This window comes from Micropterus dolomieu, linkage group LG22 (genome assembly GCF_021292245.1).
Source record: "Micropterus dolomieu isolate WLL.071019.BEF.003 ecotype Adirondacks linkage group LG22, ASM2129224v1, whole genome shotgun sequence".
NCBI lineage: Eukaryota > Metazoa > Chordata > Actinopteri > Centrarchiformes > Centrarchidae > Micropterus > Micropterus dolomieu.
The window spans coordinates 2,200,598-2,220,917 of record NC_060171.1 but is presented as its reverse complement, the minus strand read 5'-3'; the positions used below and the strand labels follow the sequence as shown (position 1 = coordinate 2,220,917).

General features: G+C 43.7%; 1 protein-coding gene and 1 long non-coding RNA gene across 19 annotated transcripts in view; one reads left to right on the top strand and one right to left on the bottom strand.

Annotated features, from left to right (window-relative positions):
- Positions 1 to 20,320, top strand: part of LOC123962222 — a 27,022-nt gene that overhangs the window by 1,539 nt on the left and 5,163 nt on the right. Inside the window, exon 2 of the long non-coding RNA XR_006822883.1 lies at positions 827 to 881. This is a non-coding gene — a long non-coding RNA (uncharacterized LOC123962222). The remainder of the gene's footprint in view (positions 1 to 826; positions 882 to 20,320) is intronic.
- The window catches only part of phf21ab (PHD finger protein 21Ab), a 57,774-nt gene continuing 38,187 nt past the window's right edge, over positions 734 to 20,320 (bottom strand). For 14 of the 18 annotated variants that reach the window (XM_046038197.1, XM_046038199.1, XM_046038213.1 and 11 more), the window contains exons 9-19: positions 19,394 to 19,483; positions 16,223 to 16,555; positions 15,296 to 15,397; positions 15,166 to 15,217; positions 15,013 to 15,092; positions 13,192 to 13,252; positions 10,204 to 10,310; positions 9,617 to 9,772; positions 9,181 to 9,256; positions 8,983 to 9,086; positions 734 to 6,953 (exon numbers count right to left, since the gene is read on the bottom strand). In XM_046038197.1, the coding sequence (XP_045894153.1) occupies positions 6,183 to 6,953; positions 8,983 to 9,086; positions 9,181 to 9,256; positions 9,617 to 9,772; positions 10,204 to 10,310; positions 13,192 to 13,252; positions 15,013 to 15,092; positions 15,166 to 15,217; positions 15,296 to 15,397; positions 16,223 to 16,555; positions 19,394 to 19,483 (1,932 nt within the window). In that variant the 3' untranslated portion in view covers positions 734 to 6,182. The remainder of the gene's footprint in view (positions 6,954 to 8,982; positions 9,087 to 9,180; positions 9,257 to 9,616; positions 9,773 to 10,203; positions 10,311 to 13,191; positions 13,253 to 15,012; positions 15,093 to 15,165; positions 15,218 to 15,295; positions 15,398 to 16,222; positions 16,556 to 19,393; positions 19,484 to 20,320) is intronic. The other 4 variants (XM_046038198.1, XM_046038200.1, XM_046038204.1 and 1 more) reach the window with 3 other exon arrangements.

The following is a 20,320-nucleotide window of genomic DNA, read 5'->3' as shown; positions in this document are numbered from 1 at the left end:
CTCAAGGTCCTCTTAAATTTTTGAGAAATGTTAATTTCACAGAAGAAAATATTGTTGGAATTAATATTAACAATAAGTCATGCAGGGATGTTTTGGACTATACCATACTCTCTGCAGCAAAGTTATTTTGGTCTTCTATTGTGAGTGATTTACAGAGGGAAAAGACATGTACTATTCTTATCAAGTATTGTAACCTATTAGTAGTAAGGTAATAGAAGTGAATTCTAAGACACTGCATCGCATTTACCCCCGCCAAAAGAAGTGTTGCCAAGATTTAAACTTAACATTGATTGTAACAGATTTTTGCAATTTAGAAAGAAAAAATATATTTCATCTTTTTATCACTGTGAACATGCAAATGTATTCTGGAAAGGTTTGGAACATTTTATTAACAGAAAAACGGGTAAGAGTATAGTATTTAATGTATTTGAAGTCATGTTATAGTTTGTACTTTATGGTCCAGACAATATTGTGCAGCTCCGCATCGTACTTGGAAAATTCCACATCCACAATTTAAAATGCACGGGAGTCTAAAAGAACTTAATTTAAATTGAGCTTCTGGCAATGTAAAATGTAATTGGTTGTGTGTGTCTTTTGCATTATTGTTACTGTAATGAACTGCATCCAAAAAAAGTACTTTTATCATACAAATAAAATGACTATTCAGTCTTATCATGCACGTGAATCTGAATATCTATAAAACAGTTTCAACTCAGTAACAGACGAGACACGCTGCTTTTCACAATTTATTAACAAAATGATAAAATAAATAAATACAAATTGATCAAATGCTCCTAATATCAACTCCTCCCCATGTTCCCTACAGTATTTCCTAAACACTGCATACAAAGAATTCATCACAGAAGAGGCTCAATACAGAGGTAAGAATCCCACCAGACCAGTCACAATGTCAGGCCAACAGAAGACACATCTGGAACAGAAGTCAAAAAAATAAACACATTCCTTTCCAAAATCATTATGAAAAAATACAAACAATTATACAAATATTCAGATTGTGTAATTACCAATTTACACATTATTCAGCACACCAGGTGAACTTTTTCTTTATTCATATCGCTACAATGCATCTCACCAAATGGAAGATAAAAAAAGACTTATTTTGTTTTTTAGGTTATTTTATTTTTTTGCACTCAACACACCCCCGATGGAATTAGCTGTGGATGAGGTAAGAAGCTTCAGGTGTACAGTTGGGTCCGGACAGGATGGATGGTGAGCGGTAACAACGGGTTGATGTCATGTATCGACAAAATACTAGAAGGCCACAATCATGACTTGATCGTTTTTTAAAAACTAAAATCTGAAAAGACTCGAGTCGGACTGAACTACTTCACCACACAGGGAACTGGAGATGAACATACTGAATGCATATAAGACTAACAGCTCTCAGCTGCCAACACATGGTCCTTGTCCAGCTCGGTGAATGCACACGATGCCGACGCAGAAATGAATTTCCAAATGATATGCATCAACTACATAAAGGCTTCCAAACAGAAATGCACATGTGCAGTGTTCTTTGGATAAAAATTCACCTTTAGAGCTTGACTCAATAGAAATGACACAATTTAGACCTTAAGACTTGATCGAGGCCCGGCCCCCTTAAAGCCCTGCTGGGATCCCCACATTCAGCGTGGTGCATTAGCCAAGTTCAAATTAAAATCTAAACTAAGGAGCCAAAACCTTCTCAGCTCCGACCATAAAAACATGACGTCAGGAGGAAGTGGAGGATGGCTACCGAAACTGTTCCAACGCCTAAACTGCACACGTTTGGCATCAGATGCCAGAATGTTCAAAAGGAAATAAAAGGTGACTTGAGTTTCACATAAAAACTTAAAAAAACAAAACAAAAACAAATGCATATTAAAAAAGGTTTGACAAATCTTGTATAAAAATTTGCATAAGAAGGCATGCGTTCCACCGGACTGAGTGGACAGATGTTGCTAATTGGGTCTAAGTCTGTCCGTCAGGGTGCAGGTTAGTTTGTTCGTACCAAATGCACACAGGCTCCGGCTCACGTGACCTGATTTAGCAAACTCATCCCTCTTCCGAAACACAAGAAGAACCACAGCACAGACGGAATGATGGACGAGGGAAAACAAAAAGAGCTCCCGAGTCCTGACTCAGGACCAGTCAGGGAAAACTAGGAACTCAAATCCAGAGCCAGATTCATGACTGCGATTCTGCTGACGGGTCCCATTTTTAGACTAATAATACTGGTCAAACCAAAAGTGCATCACAAAACAACTGGCTGTCACACCGCACAAAAGATCAATCAACAGTCCCTCTTTGGAGCATTTTATTGGCCGCTGAGCGCCAGGTTTTCAGCCAACTACCTCTGAGCTTCCCCAGCGCCTGCAGCGATATTTTCCCCCCTAATGGTAAGAGTTAATCACGTAAAAAAGGAAAATAAAAGACATTTAAGGCAACTCCTATTATTAACAACAACAAAACACTATCTGGTCAATCTAAACGCCATAATATGAAATGTAGTTTCAACTCGCATTGACTTCTGGCAGCCTGAGGTGAAGGGACCGGGTTTGTGCTCCGGAGTTTGAAGGAGCTTGGTGGGATGGGACAGTCCAGAGGACGGCGGGTCGGGTCGGGTCGGGTCGGGTTGGGAGGGAGGATCATCTGGAGGGTTAGTAAGGTTCTACAAGTCACAGTGCAAGTCAAGAGACAAATATTATCTGCTGTTTGAAGAAAGGCACTCGAGGTACCTACTGTACAGAGGGAAAGGTCCAGTTTGTCTGGAACACAAGTTTGGGTGTGTTCAAAGAAAAACTTGTTGAGTGAAGAGAGTGAAAGACTGCGCTGCTCTATCCATGAGTGAACACAGGCCGACATGTTGAAAGAAGAAGAACGTCCACCCGAGTAAGCCGACAAAGAACAAAACACACAACGAATGGACTTCATAAGGAACCGGGGACGTTAAAGTTGCCGTTTTCTTTTGGATTGCATCCCTGGCCAGTCTCTTCCGTCCACGTTCGAATGGCTAAACTCTCCATTAGACACAAATTACATTTATCAGACAGCACTGTGGCCAAACGTGTGGAAATGTTACAGAGATTTCCTCTGCTTTCTTTTTCTGGGATCTTCTGAATGAAGGCAGTTTGTACAGCTGATGTCAGATAATCATGTGTCAGATATGCTGATTCAGTTACAAGAGTCCGTATGATATGAAAAAATGACACCAGTAACAGCTTATTTCACAGTCGCCCAACAACATATTCAACCCCACCATCATGTGCATGTTTACGATGCTTTGGAGGTCTGTGCAGAAAGAGGCATCAATATTATTTTATTGTTTAAGAATTTCCTCCTGCACCGAGAGAGCTCTGTTATATGCTAATATAACATGCTAATATCAGCATGCTAACACGCTGATTTTTACCACATAGAATGTTCGCCATCTTTGTTTAGCGTGTTAGCATGCTAACATTAGCTAATTAGCAGTAAACACAGCGTACAGCTGAGGCTGATGGGAATGTCATCAGTTAACATGTTGACCTGATGATGGCGCTAGATGGGAAGTCAGAGGACCACCAGAGTTCAGTACAGTTCATCCTGAGGGGACATGAACCACGTTTTGAGCCAACCAGTGGAGGAGGAGATATTTTACAGGATGAATGAAAACTTGTTGACCCTGACGGAAATACGGACACTGCATTCCCTAGAATTATCTCATCGGGGCGAATAAGTTGTTGGACGAATAAAAATGTGAGCAAAACTCAAATATTGCAAAAAAGAAAGAAAGAAAGAAAGAAATTCCAGCACAACCAGCGAGTTAAAGAGCAGACCAGAGTTTGTTAATGCCCCGTACCCAACAAGCCAGAAGTCATGATCAGTTCACCAGACAAAGACAGACCCGAACTGACAGCCACCAAGCCAACACATAACAGCATCACGTTGCAGCCCAGACATGCTCCAGAAAGAAAAGAGATGTGTGAGGGGATGAAGGGCTTTCTGAGACAGAAGCCCAGCAATTCCTCCCGAAAATATGAACTAGACTTGAGCATTGATGTCAGACAGAGGTTTGTATTTCCTCCTAGAAAAATATTGGCAATGTGGGGATAAGTCACATCACAACAAAGAGATGCATACTCTGTTTAATTCCATATTAACATACAAAAAGCTCTTCAGCACTTCTTTGTAATGCAGCAAGCTTGTGCTTTAATCTCAGGATTTGTGGTATTGTCCTGTGAGATCCACCTGAAGGAGCAGGTTCACACAACAAATCCTTCCATTTCAAGGAACAAAAAGTTCCTTTAATGTTATTGTTTAATAAGCTCTCCTGTCTCAATCTGGGGACGTCCAATTTCTGAAATGGTAGCTTCTAAATCTTACAACGCCAATGATTTGATCTTTCAATACAGTAAGTGGACTTGTCCCTGCTGAATTTGGATACAACATCATTTTGGCAGTTCAGGATTCAACAGAAATGTACTTAATGCAAAGATCACCACTTCAAAAAGAGGATTCCTTTTTGTGTTGATAATGCCAGTCCAGCAGGTTCAGGAACAGAAAGCACTTATTCTGAAGACTAGGAAGACCTGAATATCTTTTCCTATAAAAAAGAAACACAGCCCAGATAGTTTGTGTGTGTTGACATTGCAATATTGCAATTTCACATTTAGTGCTCACAGTTGACACACTTGACTCACGAATGAAAAACTCAATCACTACACTTGACCGACACCACTGATAACATCTGTTAGGCTACCGCGCCTGTTCGACCTCGTCCTCCGTACCTGCTGAACACGACGCTCAGCGTCTTTTCTGCCTGAGCTCAGGGATTCGAGTAGGGAAAGAGATGGGGGGGGGGTTCAGTCATTGGCCAGCTGGGAGAGGGTGGAGTCTTCAGTTAACTGGGTTTGGGTTGTTAGGTTTGAGTTTTGGTCACTAGGAAAGGTTATTGGTCGATAGGACAGGTTGGGTTTTTTGTTAAATGAACACGGTTAAAGTCGTAGGTTGATTTGGAAGTTAGAGACGTTAGTTTAAAGGCATCGGTACGCTTCAAACAACAGATCGCCAAACAGCGTCTGAATCTCGTGTCCCGACAAACTGGGTCGGGCTGCATCTGTCAGATTGCACAAACTGGTTTGTTTGAGCCCATTTGGGATTAGGAGGGCGGGGTCGTTAGTTCGCTGGTGGACCTAAATTTGACTTTTAGTCACAAGAGGAAGGTTACCGCTACTGGAAGATGACTTCAGTCGCAGGTTGATGGAGGGGTCAATGTAAAGGTGTCAGTATGCTGCAAACAAAGCAGGTAACTTTCCAAAACCAGCAATTCAAACATCACATTTAACACAGCGATTGGCCGGTTGAGAGGTTTGAACTTTACTCTCAAGGGGTCTTTTTTGTTTGACTTCGTTCGAGGAGACGTTCTGACAGTGAGAATGACCAGCCAGCCTTCGAGTGTGGACTTTTGAACAGCTATAAACACTTCGGCCTTAACATGTGTTCACACGACACACAGTAAGAACTTTTGTTTGAAGCGTCCTGAACCTTTTTGTGCTGGCTGAAGATGGTTTAAGTTGTTGGTTAAAGGGGAAGTCAGGAAAGTCTGTTTTGGATGGGCAGAGGTAGGGGTTAGGGGTTAGGTAAGACTTATTGGTTAAGGTTTGGGGTGATTCAAAGGTTAGAGGAGATTATGGGGAACTGCAGAAGTTAAAGGTTGTTCACATTAAGTTCGTTGGGACGAGGAGATGAACAGGTTCTCTTTTCAGTACGCATACTCTATCACAACACTGCTTTTTAGACCCCTGACAGATGTTTGGTTCCATGTTCTCGGTTTTCTCTGTACCCATGTGAACCGTCTCCCCACCCCACAAGAGAACACAGGGGCCACTAGAACAGGCACACACTGGTGTGATGATGAATTAAATCTCCCTTTGAGCATTCCCACCACTGACGTCTATCACTAATTGGCATGATGACACTGGAACGTAAGCCCTCCCGTACCCCAGCGCTGTGGGCGGGGCGGCCTACGTCTTCCCAGAGTCATGTGACTTGGGCTGTATATCTACCATTGACACAGTCTGACAATACAATGCAAACAAACAACATTTATACAGATTGGCAACTTCAGGGCACCGTACGGTGCAAGCAAGAGTCTTTTTTTTTAATATATATGTTTGAATTCCCACAACTCAAGAGACGTAGCATTACTCTTTATTGTCCAAACTGCTGACAAGAGCTGGCAAAGAATGCTGGGAGGGTTCTGAGGTTTTGCTGTTGTTGGTGTTGCTGCCGTCACTGTCAGTGAGCTCCTCCTGCGTCTTCTCCACCGCTGTCTCTGGAGGGTGGACGGCAGTCATCTTGTTCTCAGAGTTGGTGGTGGTGCAGCCTCCTGCGGGGCTGCGGTCAGGGCAGGCCGACTCGGCCGTGCCGTTGGTGGTGGCAACAGTCGCGACCACTGAGGAAGTGGGAATGTCAACCGCCAGAGCTGCCGCAGTCTCAGGCTTGGTCACAACCTCCACCTGGAGACCAGTCCCTGTGTCACCCCGTCCCCCTGCTCCAACACCAGGCCCTGCCTTACCCCCTGCCGCTACGCCGGGGCAGTTATCTGCTGTTAGGACTACGCTGTCTTCTAGGACAGCCTGGCTGCTGGAGTCTCCTCCTACTGCTCCTGTCGTCTGGTTGTTCCCTGCGGTCCCGTGTTCCTCTTGTTTGTCGTTCACATCAGTGCTGCCGCTGGCCGAGGAGCTCCCGGCCTTCGCTTTCTCTGCAGAGTTGGCTTCTGGTGCGGCTTCAGAGCCGACTGCTCCTTCAGCACCGTCCTGGACTCTCGCACTGCCGTCCTTGCCCTCTGTCTCTGCCAGGGCTTGGTTGAAATTGAAGGCTTGGATGAGGCGAATCAGGTGTTTGACTTTTTCCAGGGAAAGCTGCATGTCCTTCTGACGAGCCAGGATGGTGTTTTTGGTCTCCATGCATTTCTGATGGAAGAAGAACATCAGGCAGCAGATGTTATTCAGGGAACTAGCATAAATGATTTAGAAAGAAATTACTGATCTCCTCGAGAGACACACGTGGCTTTTCAATATAATCTCAGGGTTTTTCCTGCATAGAGAAAGTTTTGGCGACCCCCCAAAGAGGTTTTAGCAAGTGCCAAAGGAAAGTCACCAGCGCCAAAATGATCAGAAGAAATATTAAATTAATTACCATTTATGAAACAACTGTTGAACAAGTAGAACACAAACTTAAATACAACGTCTTGTCTTCCAGCAGTCAGCTCTCCTCTCATCCACAGCGCTTTATTTTACACCTGCAGCTGGATTAATAAACCAGCTTGGTTTGCGTTGGTTTGACTGCGCCTGAACGCTCCGCTACGAAGCTCGCGCTAATGACTTCCTGTTATCTCTCACAATATAAAAGCAGTTTGTGCTTGCAGTGTGCCGGTATTCACCGGTGACATTTTGCGGGCTGAAAAGAGAAACACAAACGTTTTGAGCCGACACCAGGCTGAAAAGCTGATTTGGCTGTGGTCAGAAATGTGATGTTACACTTATAACTAAAAGTAATGTCACGGGCTCCTACACCTGTACACCACTGCAGCAAGGCGAGAAGATAAACCACTGGAGGCAGACAAAAAACAAGATTTTCAGGGAGTAAGATATTGTTTAAAGCTGGGCAGACTTTAGAAAACTTGTTGTTTTATTCCAGCTCCCACCGTACGAGTAAACCGTCAGCGACGTAAAGCCAAAGCTCACGACGTAGGTGCTCACGCTGTGCAGTCTGATGGTCAGCCACGACCTGAGTACTCACACTGTACGTGTACAAAACTGTCGGCCCCTGCGCACCGTTCTGACTGTTGACAATAGTCAATAAAGATTTCTTTGAATGCTCCGAGGGAGGTAGAAGTTTGTTTGTTAGCAATAAAACAGGGCAGAAACGATCAACGGTTCTGCTGAAACGTCTGAGGTGCTGGTGTTTATCGACCAGGGAGCTGGGAAGCTGTCAACAGCACAGAATGCTAATGTTGCAGAAAAGAACTGGAGGTAAACTTTTTACTGTACAGACTGTTAACTTGATAGCGAGCGTTGCGTTGCCATGGCACATTTAGACTCCGTTCATAACTTTACGCAGACGCTTTGACAAAAAAGGCGCTGATTGTGGGGAATCCACTCGTGGTTCTGCTTCAACTGTACGAAAGTTTCTGACATAAAAGAAATTCGTCCGCCGGCCGTTCGGGAGCGATAATTTGGCCCGACTCTAAAATGAGTCGTGCGGCTCGAATATCTGGACGAAACGGGCTGAAGTCAGTGTAAACCCAGCTTGATGTTCACCGCCTGCAGCCACAACACGAGAAGAGCAGCAGAGGATATGAACTGTTGAATAACAAGTCACCTCTCAGAAAGCAGATGCTTTCTCCTACCGGAGGCCCTGATTCAGAACTATTAAGTTGGTAAACTATTTTCTGATAGACATGAAAGTTTAACTGAGGTCATGTTTCAGAAGGGGGGATAGTTTCAAGTTGTTCTTAAAGCGTGAGTTTTAGTCTTTGATACTTTGTCCCAACTTTCGTTGCCATGATGCCAGACGAGGGGCGTGGTCGCCTGTTTTTTCTGTAAAGCCTCACCTTTATTTTTATTTTTTAACGCGTGGTTTTCTTTAGCTTTTGTTAACGATCATACCCTTGCACCTGACGCAAAGATGTGTGTTTCTGAACCTAAGTTGTACCTGGAGGACAGAAAACCAGCTTTCTTAAAAAATGATTCAAACACACCAGTCCATTCATTTAATAATTGACAACCAATCTATTCATGTAATCTGAGGCCCTTGAACTGAACGTCAATTTCGGCATTTGGTGGAACTAATGTCAATAAAACTCATTGAATTCAACGCTCAGCGCCGGCCGAACACGTGCGACTCTAGAGATTTGTTAGCCTCTGAGTTTAGTGAATCAGGGTGTTTTATCAACCTGAAACGGGATCAAAAAAGAAGCTGTATGATTGTGTTTCTTACCGTTATGGAGTTGCTGAGCTGTTTGACTCTCTGTTCCAGCTGCTCTCGCTCCAGCTTCAGCTCAGAACTCCATTTCATCAGCTTCTGTTTCTCCTCTTCTTTAGCTGCAGCGATAAAACACAACACAGTTCATGTCACTGCTGCACCGTCTACATTTCCCCGGCAGACGTCGGAGAGAAGAAAATAATCTAACGTCACCTTCTTTGTAAGCGATGTAGGAATGAACAATAGCCAGTGTGCCGGGCCAGGGAATGGCTTCTTCTTTTTTCAGGATCTGCAGAGAGAAGCTCGGAGTTGTCACAGAGGCTGAGACTCGGAACAGATTTTGAGGAAGACAAATTTAGCCGCCACCCTGTGGTGAGGCCGGAGAAGGGACAAGCAATGGGGTGAATGGGTGTGAGATGCCAATCTTTACTGACACAATGAATGGGACAGAAGCACAGAAAACAATACTGCATCATGTATATGCTTACAAAGGATTGAACAGTCCTAAAGTTCAGGACAGTGTGGCAGAAGGCCGGTCAGCAGAAGCAGTTTTACAGTCAAGTACAGCTACTGGCCCTGAGAGGCCCCTCTCTGGACTGCGGTACCCCCTTCCCCCTGACTCAGGATCAGTCACGGCTGCTGCGGTTACCTGATCTTGACATTTTGGACAGATCCACATGCCTTTAGGAATGGTTTTCAGGGGTGGATCCAGGCAGTCCAGGTGATAAACACGAGAACACGTGTCGCACATGAGCAACTGGCCACTGCGTCTGCACACAGTGCAGAAATCCTCATGGATGTCTCCCTGTGAGGAAGAATTGGACCAATCAGTTTCCCCGCCCAACTGAGCCCCACCAACCATCTGTGGAGAGCCAAGGCAGGGGGAGGCACCGTGATCTGGTTTGGTTTAGTATACAGTTGGCCTTGTTTCAACATCTAATGGTCATGGTGTGTTAAATAACTGAGCCCACAGAGAAGTTACTGGACATCTGGGAGTTAGAATGTGTTTTGGGTAGTAGTTATTCATGGATGCTCTGGGCTACAGGACTCTGTTCACTTTGTAAGGCTGAGAGTAAAACTGATGACTGATGGTTATCACATGGAGACAACAAACTGATGGAAATGTTTGTGGAGGTCTTGGGGTGCAAATGAGTGACAGAGCTACTGGGCCAATAGGACTGTGTGTGACCGGGTTTCCAACCCTCTGAACTGTCCGTCTCCCCCATCGTTACTTACATCCCCAGAGCTGGGGCTGGGCAGGGGGAGGGGATGGACGGGGCTGGAGGGGGAGGTCGGGGTGAGGCTGCCCAGCTCCGGGACGCTGCTGTATTTGGGTGGGCGACCTGGGTGAAATGAGACAGACAACAAAGACGGAAAACAAAGAAAAAAGAAAGATGGAGAGGGGGGAAGAAAACAAAAACAAACAGTCTGTATGACATACCTTGGAAAGGGAGTCTTCGTTGGCTAGCATGAGACAGGGGAGCGGTAAGGGAGGAAGAGGAGGAGTCAGAAGCACAGACAGCAGTGTTAGTGCAGGAGACTGGCTCCGTGCGAGCTGAAGCCGAGCACTACTACAACCTAGTGCACACATCTGTGTCAGACGTTAACACACCTGTCCACGTTCAAGTTTTAAAGTCTGTCACCAGGGCGGTAGGCGGGGTTTAGAAACACTCAGGTCACGCCCCCCCAACGTTAATTAGTTTTATTCACTAGTTATAATCCAGGAGCCGGTAGCAAAGTATGAAACTTTAGCCTTTATTTCTCCTTAGCTAAGGAATTTACTAAAGGGTGTTGCACAGAATCCCTTAAGGTGTTAGTAGTAAAATTCTACTGTTACCATGGAGACTGTTTGTTTGCACCATACTTGACCTGTTGTTACCGTCCAAAGTTGGAAAGAAAAGAAGACAAAAAAACCCAAATTGGTCAGACGAGGAAAATATCGTACTGCTGGAGGATCAAATTTGATCTGCAAATAACAGAAAACGACAAAAGTGGGAGGAAAATCGCTTCGAAAATTTATTCAGATCCAAAATAAGAATGACAACTTGTCTGTTCTTGCCAAAAAAAGAGACTAATTATAAAAGGGAACCCAATAAAACTGGTAAGAGTAACTTCAGTTAGCTAGCTAGCGATAAATTTGACAGCCTTCTTGTTTTGCCCATCATTTAGCGTATCTATTGGATTCTCCCGGTCCTCTTCTCAGGATAACGTTTCTTCATTTATCACCATAAACTCAACCATGTTCCAGTTAAGATAAAGCCAGAGGCACCTTAAATTCTTTTCCTTAGTTTGGTTGCTAAACCGTTGCACAAAAGACCTTAACACACTTAAGGGATTCCTTAAGTATAAAACCAAGATAAGGAGAAAACCTCAAATGCTTAAGTGAACATTTTAAGGAAACCTTAAAGAGAACATATAAGGGTGTTTTGTGCAACCAAATGTATTTTAAGGATACCTTAACTCAATCTTAACTTAAGGCTTTTTGTGCAACCGACCCCTGGGCTTTCGTTTTGGGGATTAACTTTATCATGCTCTGCTCAATTGTCAATTGTCATTATCATATGATGATGATCCTTTAAATGAGTGTTTTTAATAGAACTGTGACTTACAGATATTTCGCACTAAGCTGCTGCAGTTTTAGCAGATATATCGCGACATGGACTACTTATTTAGCTCTAATGTTTGTTCTACATTCCCCAAAGTAAGGTCTTACTTATTATTTTTAATGTTTGATGTGAAAGTAAACACAGCCTCTAAGAAAGGTTTTTATCTGACCCGTGTAAACTCCCCCGGTGTTTCTAAACCCTGAGTCTTGCAGCCCTCTGATGACAGCACACGTTGAAGCTTCTGCAGTGAGAACATCTGACACAGAGAGTTACACAACTTTCATTCTTTTCTCCCGAGAACACGTGAAGTCAGATGGAGGTTGTGCTGAGGGTATTTAGAGTCAGAAGTTAAACCTCATTCATTAAACAGCCTGGAAAGTGGAAGCTTCTTGGATTCAATTTTAGTAAATTGAGGTGTGAAGTAATTAGAGCTGATTCACGTTAGTCGCGTTATTTATTAGAGTCGTGCGACCATTCACACGAGTCACTGAGAGCCACTCAGCTTTAAATCCACTCCGGTCTCTTTCATTCACGTCGTTAACTTGTGATCTTCAACAACACCTGGTTTAGGAGTGAATCTGAGGACTCAACCCCGTCTCAGGTGCTTCTGTAAATAGGGCTGAAAGATTAATCCAAATTCTATCAGAATCACAATATGAGCTGCTGCTGTTAAGTGCAATATTTGTTAAAGCTGATGTGTGTGTGAAATTATTTTAAATTAACTGGTGCTGCAGAGGCGTCCCGGCCCGCACATCATATTCTACAGACGTAAGAAACAGTAGTTATTGAAATTATTAACATAATATTAGTCAGTCATTCTCTCCAATATCGGACTGAAATATCAGTCGAAATTAGATATTTTTTTCAAAACTACACTTCCCAGGATGCCTTTCGACAATTCACAGGGAAAAGAACAGGTGTGAAGGTTCAACCGGATTTATACTTCTTCATCAAGGTGATCCAGAGGTCAGCTCGGGCTGCAGCTGCGTTTACATTAAAATCTATAAAATGAATGTAAAATGAAGGATTTGTTTAGGATGATCTGAAACAGAGAAAAGCAGCTAATCATCACATCTGCCTACACTTTCATAAAGTTCTTGGATTCACCTGAACATGTCCACTCCCGCTTTTATTAAGTCTTTATTATATCGCCTCAGTAATCACGTTTAGATTCTTAATTTGCTTCCTGGCAGGGGGCCGACGCTCTTTGTTAATAAGTCCATGAAATAATCCTGAAGCAGCCCGAGCTGAAATATCTCTTGTAATGTGAGGTGGTTCTTTGAGTCTGACAGACAAGTTTAAATCCGGCTTTAGACATTAAACCCGACTGAAGCGACAGGAAACAGAAAGCAGGAAAGAGGGAAGACTTGTTTAACAGCATGTTATTAGTACTGAGTCAGATATTAGTCTCTGCTGGACTGGATCTCTCCAGCCTCGATAAAACTGCACACAGTCTTTTTCTACATTCATACATTCCTTCCCTCCCAACATATCTCCTTCTGCACTGTGATTTACCTGTATTTTATGGCTCTGCTGCGTCTCTACCTGATTCTATATCTTTCCCCGTCCCTCTTACTGTATCTGGTCTTTGACCTGTGGATCAGTATTTCATACAGACCTCTCTTCCTGGTCCCCTGGTGCAGAGGGCTGTTCAGGTAACTCACTGCACTCTTTTTCCTCTGAAACAGAAGTGGGAAAAAGACAAATTATTTACTTAATTCATGGGAATAATCCATTTCATTTTGTTAGTTTTCACGTGCAGGCTCCACCAAACCTGACACCTGTGTTCTTACGGTGCAGATCTCTCACCGACTAATTATCAAACTGAAGGAATTATTCATTTCTAGTTTGTGTGGATTCATTTCTAGTTTGTGTGGAAGCAGGCCAGAGTTAAAGCAGCTCCTGTTATATTTGTTCATCCCGACAGCGATCAATAAATCAGATAAATAAAATCAATAAATCTGACACGAATATGAAAAACAATCCGGTGTCTCGCTGGGTTCTTTAAACGTTGCCGACCGCAGCTTCAACGTTCAACACAAGTGTTAAAATAATCCGAAAAGCAGCGAATCTCCAGAAGCTGAAACTGGGAATATTTCCTGCAGGTGTCGGAAAGATGTCGATCCCATGTTGATTAATCGCTGTAGCTTTTTCTGATACTGACAAATATTTAAGGAAACCACAGAAGGACAGTGTTGTCTGAACTTTCAACCAGATATTTAGTGCATGTTTACTGTAGAGCCCGACCGACAGGGTTTTCCAAAGTTACTAGCCTCACAGCATTTTCCAGCCACATTTTTGTTGTTGGTAAATTACATTTCATTTTATTAAAAGTTGCCTATGGCGTGCTAAAATGTACTAATATTATCATTAGCTCTGATAAGGTTGTGTGTAAAGCTCTTTTTTTAGTCCCTTAAGATAACCACATTAAAAGATCAGCTTCTTATTGTGTATAATAAAAGTGCTGCATGTGTGTAGAAGATGAATAGAAAAGATAAAAACTAAACTGCAATAGGCTAAATACTGTAATACAGAGTAGAAAAATTATACATTGGAAACAAAGAGCAAAGATCCACAATTAAGGCAACAGGACTAAAATTGAATGTAGGTCTATATCAGTATCTGCATTTCCTCAGAGCTCTGCTTGGATTTATGTTTCTCATCATGACGCTCTGGAAGCTCTGAGTGACTGGAGATACGTCCACCTGAAACGAGTACACTGGTCTTTATTTTCCAGATTATTCCCATACAAACTACTTTCCTACAGGGCACGGCTACTTGTATTAAAACATAGAATCAACTCTGGAAAGGTAGTTCTGATATGATGATCATGATGTGATATAAGCGCCGCCCTGCTAGTGGTCGTTTTCTTTTTTAAACACCACCATGAAGATATCTGCATTTTTACAGCATTTAACGGCCCTTTCCGTCGTTCTCCTGTGCATTTTTTCCACACACTGACTGACCGCCGTGTTGACGTGTGCGTGAATGCGACCAGTCGCGTGTGACAGGTCTGAGGGACTGTGGCTGCCCTGTGACAGGTTCAACTTTATATTCTAGACGCGCTTGTTTGGTGGATTCCCCTGCAATAAAAAAAAGCTTGCTTTGTCATCGCTGCCGCTGGTTAAGTTGATAATTAACGGCAGAGTTTAATCTCCACAACTTCTTCTTGTTTGCGGTGTCGTCGGACAAGACAACAGGCTTCACTATTGGACCAATGACCAAACACTATGTGCAGGTAGTTACTCATGGGAGTCGTAGGTCACACTGAAATTCTACACCTTCCTGTCCTGTTGCTTCATGTTTCTATTTATTCTCAAGCGTTTCATCTGATTGGTCTGTTTTTTTATTGCAGCACCTTGTTCAACATTGCTTGTTTTTAAATGTGCTCATAACGGCCGATTATTTCGGCACGCTGATTTATCAGCCGAGCTCGTACCTCGGGTTCAAACACGGCGCCGCTGTACACCGGGTTGGCCGTCGTTCTTCTCTTCCTCTCCTGCCTTTTGCTCTGGATTTCTACAATCAGAACAGAAAGTGTTAACGCAGAAACCTCCAGCATCAGGACGATCATCCGGTAACAGTCACTCACCTTCCAAGTGGTCGTGTGTTACGAGACCCAAGGACACCATGAAGGCCAGTTTCTAAAAGAGAGAAATGAAAGAGTTAATCACCAGAACCGCCAGCGATGCTGAATCCCATCATGCATTAGTCTGCAGTACCTCTGGGCTCTCCTCTTTCTTGGGTCTGGCAGGAGGAGACAGTGGAGGAGTGGAGGAAGAGGGGAGGCTGACGACGGCCTTCTGCTCGGGTTTAACAGTCTGCTGAGAGGACAGAGGAACCAATGAGCTGAGAGCCACAGACAGGAAGTCAGACAGTACTGTGTGACGGACGGTCGGGTCGTTGTTTGAGTCTGAACATGAGATCTACAGACAACTACAAGAAAAATATAAGGCCATAAGTTTGCACATTTTTAAAACACGAGAGTCTTGGAGAGTCAGAAACCTGCACAAATAATTTGTTTTATTTCCAGTTCCAACTTCAACATAAATGTGTAGTTAAGAGTATTTAATCATTACAATAAGATTAAAGTCCAAAAACAATAATACTGAATTATTATTGTTCAGCCTTACTTCAGACAGCACGGCCAATGATTCTCATGGCTGATGATTAATTGAATGTGATTTGTGATACTTTTGGGACGAAGAATTGAAAGTCTGACTGGAAAAAGAAACGTTGCTGCTGGACTGAGTTAGATCAGATCTTAAGCTGCATGAACTGCTCCCGACTCCTCGGCTTCTTATTATAAAGTGTTTATTAGCTGCATATTTTCTCGTTCTCTCTTCTTTGTTCAGGTTTGATTTCATTTTCTGTACTTTACAGGGTTGTTATATAGCTGATGAAACCAACTGTTGTGCTGTATTGTATGTATACAGTATATAGTAAAATAAATATAGCAGGTTGTGTTTATTTGTGTGTCTTTCAGAGTTCATCATTGTTAATGTGTTTAGGTTAATCTGCAGGATGAAGGTCTTCACTACGTCATAATGAGAGGTTTAAAAAGCAAAGAGAGTCTGAGAGAGATAAAATCCCTCTGACTGCTTCCAGCAGCGTGTTGTCACAGTGCAGGACTCAGGTAGAACTCTCACCTTGGGCTCAGTGGTCAGGCTGCTGATCTGGATCGGCTGGGCAGGAGCCGGGGTGGGGATAGGGGTGGGGTTGGGGGCCTGGGCGGGGCTGGCGAGGCGGGTGGGGGCGGCGGTGACCGGCGTGGTGATGACGATGCCTGTCAGCGGGGTCTTACCGCAGGGCTGACCGTTAACGATACGGACCTGGTGGATGGGAGCCGCCGAGGTCAGCGAGGACGACAGCTTGGTAGCCAACATGACGGGCCTCTGGAGCAGCTGGGGGGCTGCCATCATGGGCGGGGGAGGGGCCGGGGCGATGGGGACGTTGGTGGGTGTGGCCGGTTTTGGCCTGACCTGGTAACAACAGACAACCAATCAGAAAAGGACCTGACGCTGCTGGGTAACGCCACTGTGGAGCTCTGTCTCAGGCTGACTGCTCTACTACTAATACTTGTACTAATACTACAGATTCTGTTACTATCACTGATTCTACTGCTGCTTCTGCTACTACTGCAACAGATACTATTAATGATTACTACTGTTTCAACCCAACTCCAGTACAAATACTACTACTAAAACTCCTGTATCTACTACTTAACTACTAAGGATCCTGCTACTAATTTCGAAGTGTGTAACTTTACATATTTGTGTGCTTAAGTTAAAATCTTTTGAAATAAAGTGATGATGCCTGGGGTCAGGCGCCGACTGTGTAGCACCTGACTAATAATCACAAGTATTGATACTACTAATCACAAACTACACAGAATAAAATTAGAAAGGCAACACTTTTGTTTTTGCCCCCATTCATCATGAGCTGATCTAAGACGTTCTTTATGTTCACAAAAGGCCTATTTCTCTCAAATATTGTTCAAAAATCTGTCAAAATCTGTGAGCGCTTCTCCTTTGTTGAGATAATCCATCCACCTCACAGGTGTGGCATATCAAGATGCTGATCAGACAGCATGGGGATTGCACAGGTGGGCCTTAGGCTGGCCACAATAAAAGGCCTTAGGCGGGCCACAATAAAAGGCCACTCCAAAATGTTACCATCACACAACGCCACAGATGTCGCAGGTTTTGAGGGAGCGTGCAGTTGGCATGCTGACTGCAGGAATGCCCTTGAACTGAATGTTCATTTCTCCTCCATAAGCCGTCTCCAAAGGTGTTTCAGAGAATTTGGCAGTGCATCCAACCGGCCTCACTACTGCAGACCAAGTGTAACCACACCAGCCCAGAACCTCCACATTCAGCATCTTCACCTCCAAGATGGTCTGAGACCAGCCACCTGGACAGCTGCTGCAACAATCGATTTGCATAACCAAAGAATTTCTGCACAAACCGTCAGGAACCATCTCAGGGAAGCTCATCTGCATGCTCGTCGTCCTCATCGGTGGACCAAGACTTCACAGGCCGCAATCAACAACCTGATCAACTCTATGAGGAGGAGTTGTGTTGCACTGCGTGAGGCAAATGGTGGTCACACCACCATACTGACTGGTTTCCGGACACCCCAATACAGTGAAACTGCAGATTTTGCAGTGGCCTTTTATTGTGGCCAGCCTAAGGCCTTTTATTGTGGCCAGCCTAAGGCACACCTGTGCAATCCCCATGCTGTCTGATCAGCATCTTGATATGCCACACCTGTGAGGTGGATGGATTCTCTCAGCAAAGGAGAAGTGCTCACTAACACAGATTTTGACAGATTTGTGAACAATATTAGAGAGAAATAGGCCTTTTGTGTACATAGTAAACCACGTGAAAGTCTTAGATCTTTGAGTTCAGCTCATGATGAATAGGGGCAAAAACAAAAGTGTTGCCTTTATAATTTTGTTCAGTGTATATTACTAAACACATGTAGGATTCTTATATTGTACCAGAACTTGTTTCTTCTTAAAAAAAAGTAACACAACAATATCTGCATTGGTTTACAGAGACATCTGTCACATTCATGCTTCTCTAACAAACTTTAAACTATCCTCTATGATGGAAAGTCAAACACATACTATACATACAACTATGAACTGGGACAGACTGGTTTCCAGTAAAATAAGCCACAATACAAACTAAAGTTTGAGACACTCACTCTTTTAAAGTTTCGTTGCTGATGTTTTTAATGTTTGAGATATTTAAACTTTTTTATTGCAAGTCTTCACTGAGACTGCTCCTATTTCTACTAATATTACTTTAACTAATACTGTCAATACTACATTGAATTTACTCCTGCTACTGATGCTACTGTTATTACATATCACTATGACGGCTGAAACTGTAATGGACTTGGAGTGAACTTTATTTAATACCCCGTCCCCCATTTATTATTATGTTGTTCTTTCTTGTGACTGCAGATGAAAATGAGCTTTAAATGAACTCTGGTAAAATACATCAGATATATAGTACATGGTCCCTTTCCAAATAAAATAAATACATTATCTACTTCATTTTCTTCTATTTTACGTTTCTCTTGGGCAGCTAGATCGTATGATCACAGCAGGGCAGGTACATCTGAGAGGGACAGAAAGGATTGTTAAGTTCAATGTACCTGAAACCCCTAACGTCACAGTCAAGACCAAGACCTCCACCCTATTATGTATAACGTAACTTGTGTGCTGCCCCTGTTGTCCCGGTTTATTTTAGTTCATTTATTTTGTGGTTATGTTCTACTAAAGCAACTAAATAACGTTTATGGATACGAACTACAGCAGTGTTGTTGCTTCTACATCCAAGTACTAATACTACTGCTTGCTACTACCAAGTGCTAAAGCAGTTATTACTGATAGTAATCCCACTATCGAACTGGTCAGAGCTCCCAGTGGCACCAACATCACCGATACGTTTCCACTTAAAGGGTTACAACACACCGACAGCCAGAAACACAAAATACCAAGAAGCTGCAGGAAAAAACAAGCTCTCACCACAAAAGGTAAACACACACTCACACGTTCACAGGCAGGAAACCTTCAAAACAACCCGTTCACAGGTCAGTAGGAAAATCAAAAAAAGCACAACGAGAGGAGAAGAGATGAGTAGAGGCAGCACAGAGCAAACAATGTTTTAGTGCCACGGAGCAAGGCATGAGTGTTTGCTTTGGTGTACTACTGCCCTCTGCTGGAGAGTGAGCGAGTCACCTCATGTGGGCCCACAAACACTGATCTGAGGGGTTAGGGTTTGGAGGCGGGTCTTACAGGGACGCACCTGTGGCTGAAAGGTGGGTCGAGGCATCAGTCTAGGAGGAGGGACAAACTGAGGAACTTTGATTGGCTGGGCGGTGGTGGTGGCCTGCACCTGAGACAAAACCACAGCAGATGTGGATCTGTGCTGCTGTTACACTGACAGGTCTGCTGCTCTTATACGGAAACGTCTGCTGCTCTTACACGTTCTGCTGCTCTTATACTGACACGTTCTGCTGCTCTTATACTGACACGTTCTGCTGCTCTTATACGGAAACGTTCTGCTGCTCTTACACTGACACGGTCTGCTGCTCTTCTACTGACACGGTCTGCTGCTCTTCTACTGACACGTCTGCTGCTCTTACACGTTCTGCTGCTCTTACACGTTCTGCTGCTCTTATACTGACACGTCTGCTGCTCTTACACGTTCTGCTGCTCTTACACGTTCTGCTGCTCTTACACGTTCTGCTGCTCTTATACTGACACGTTCTGCTGCTCTTATACTGAAACGTTCTGCTGCTCTTACACTGAAACGTTCTGCTGCTCTTACACTGAAACGTTCTGCTGCTCTTACACTGAAACGTTCTGCTGCTCTTACACTGAAACGTTCTGCTGCTCTTATACTGAAACGTTCTGCTGCTCTTATACTGAAACGTTCTGCTGCTCTTATACTGACACGTCTGCTGCTCTTATACTGACACGTCTGCTGCTCTTCTACTGACACGGTCTGCTGCTCTTCTACTGACACGGTCTGCTGCTCTTCTACTGACACGGTCTGCTGCTCTTCTACTGACACGTCTGCTGCTCTTACACGTTCTGCTGCTCTTACACGTTCTGCTGCTCTTATACTGACACGTCTGCTGCTCTTACACGTTCTGCTGCTCTTACACGTTCTGCTGCTCTTACACGTTCTGCTGCTCTTATACTGACACGGTCTGCTGCTCTTACACTG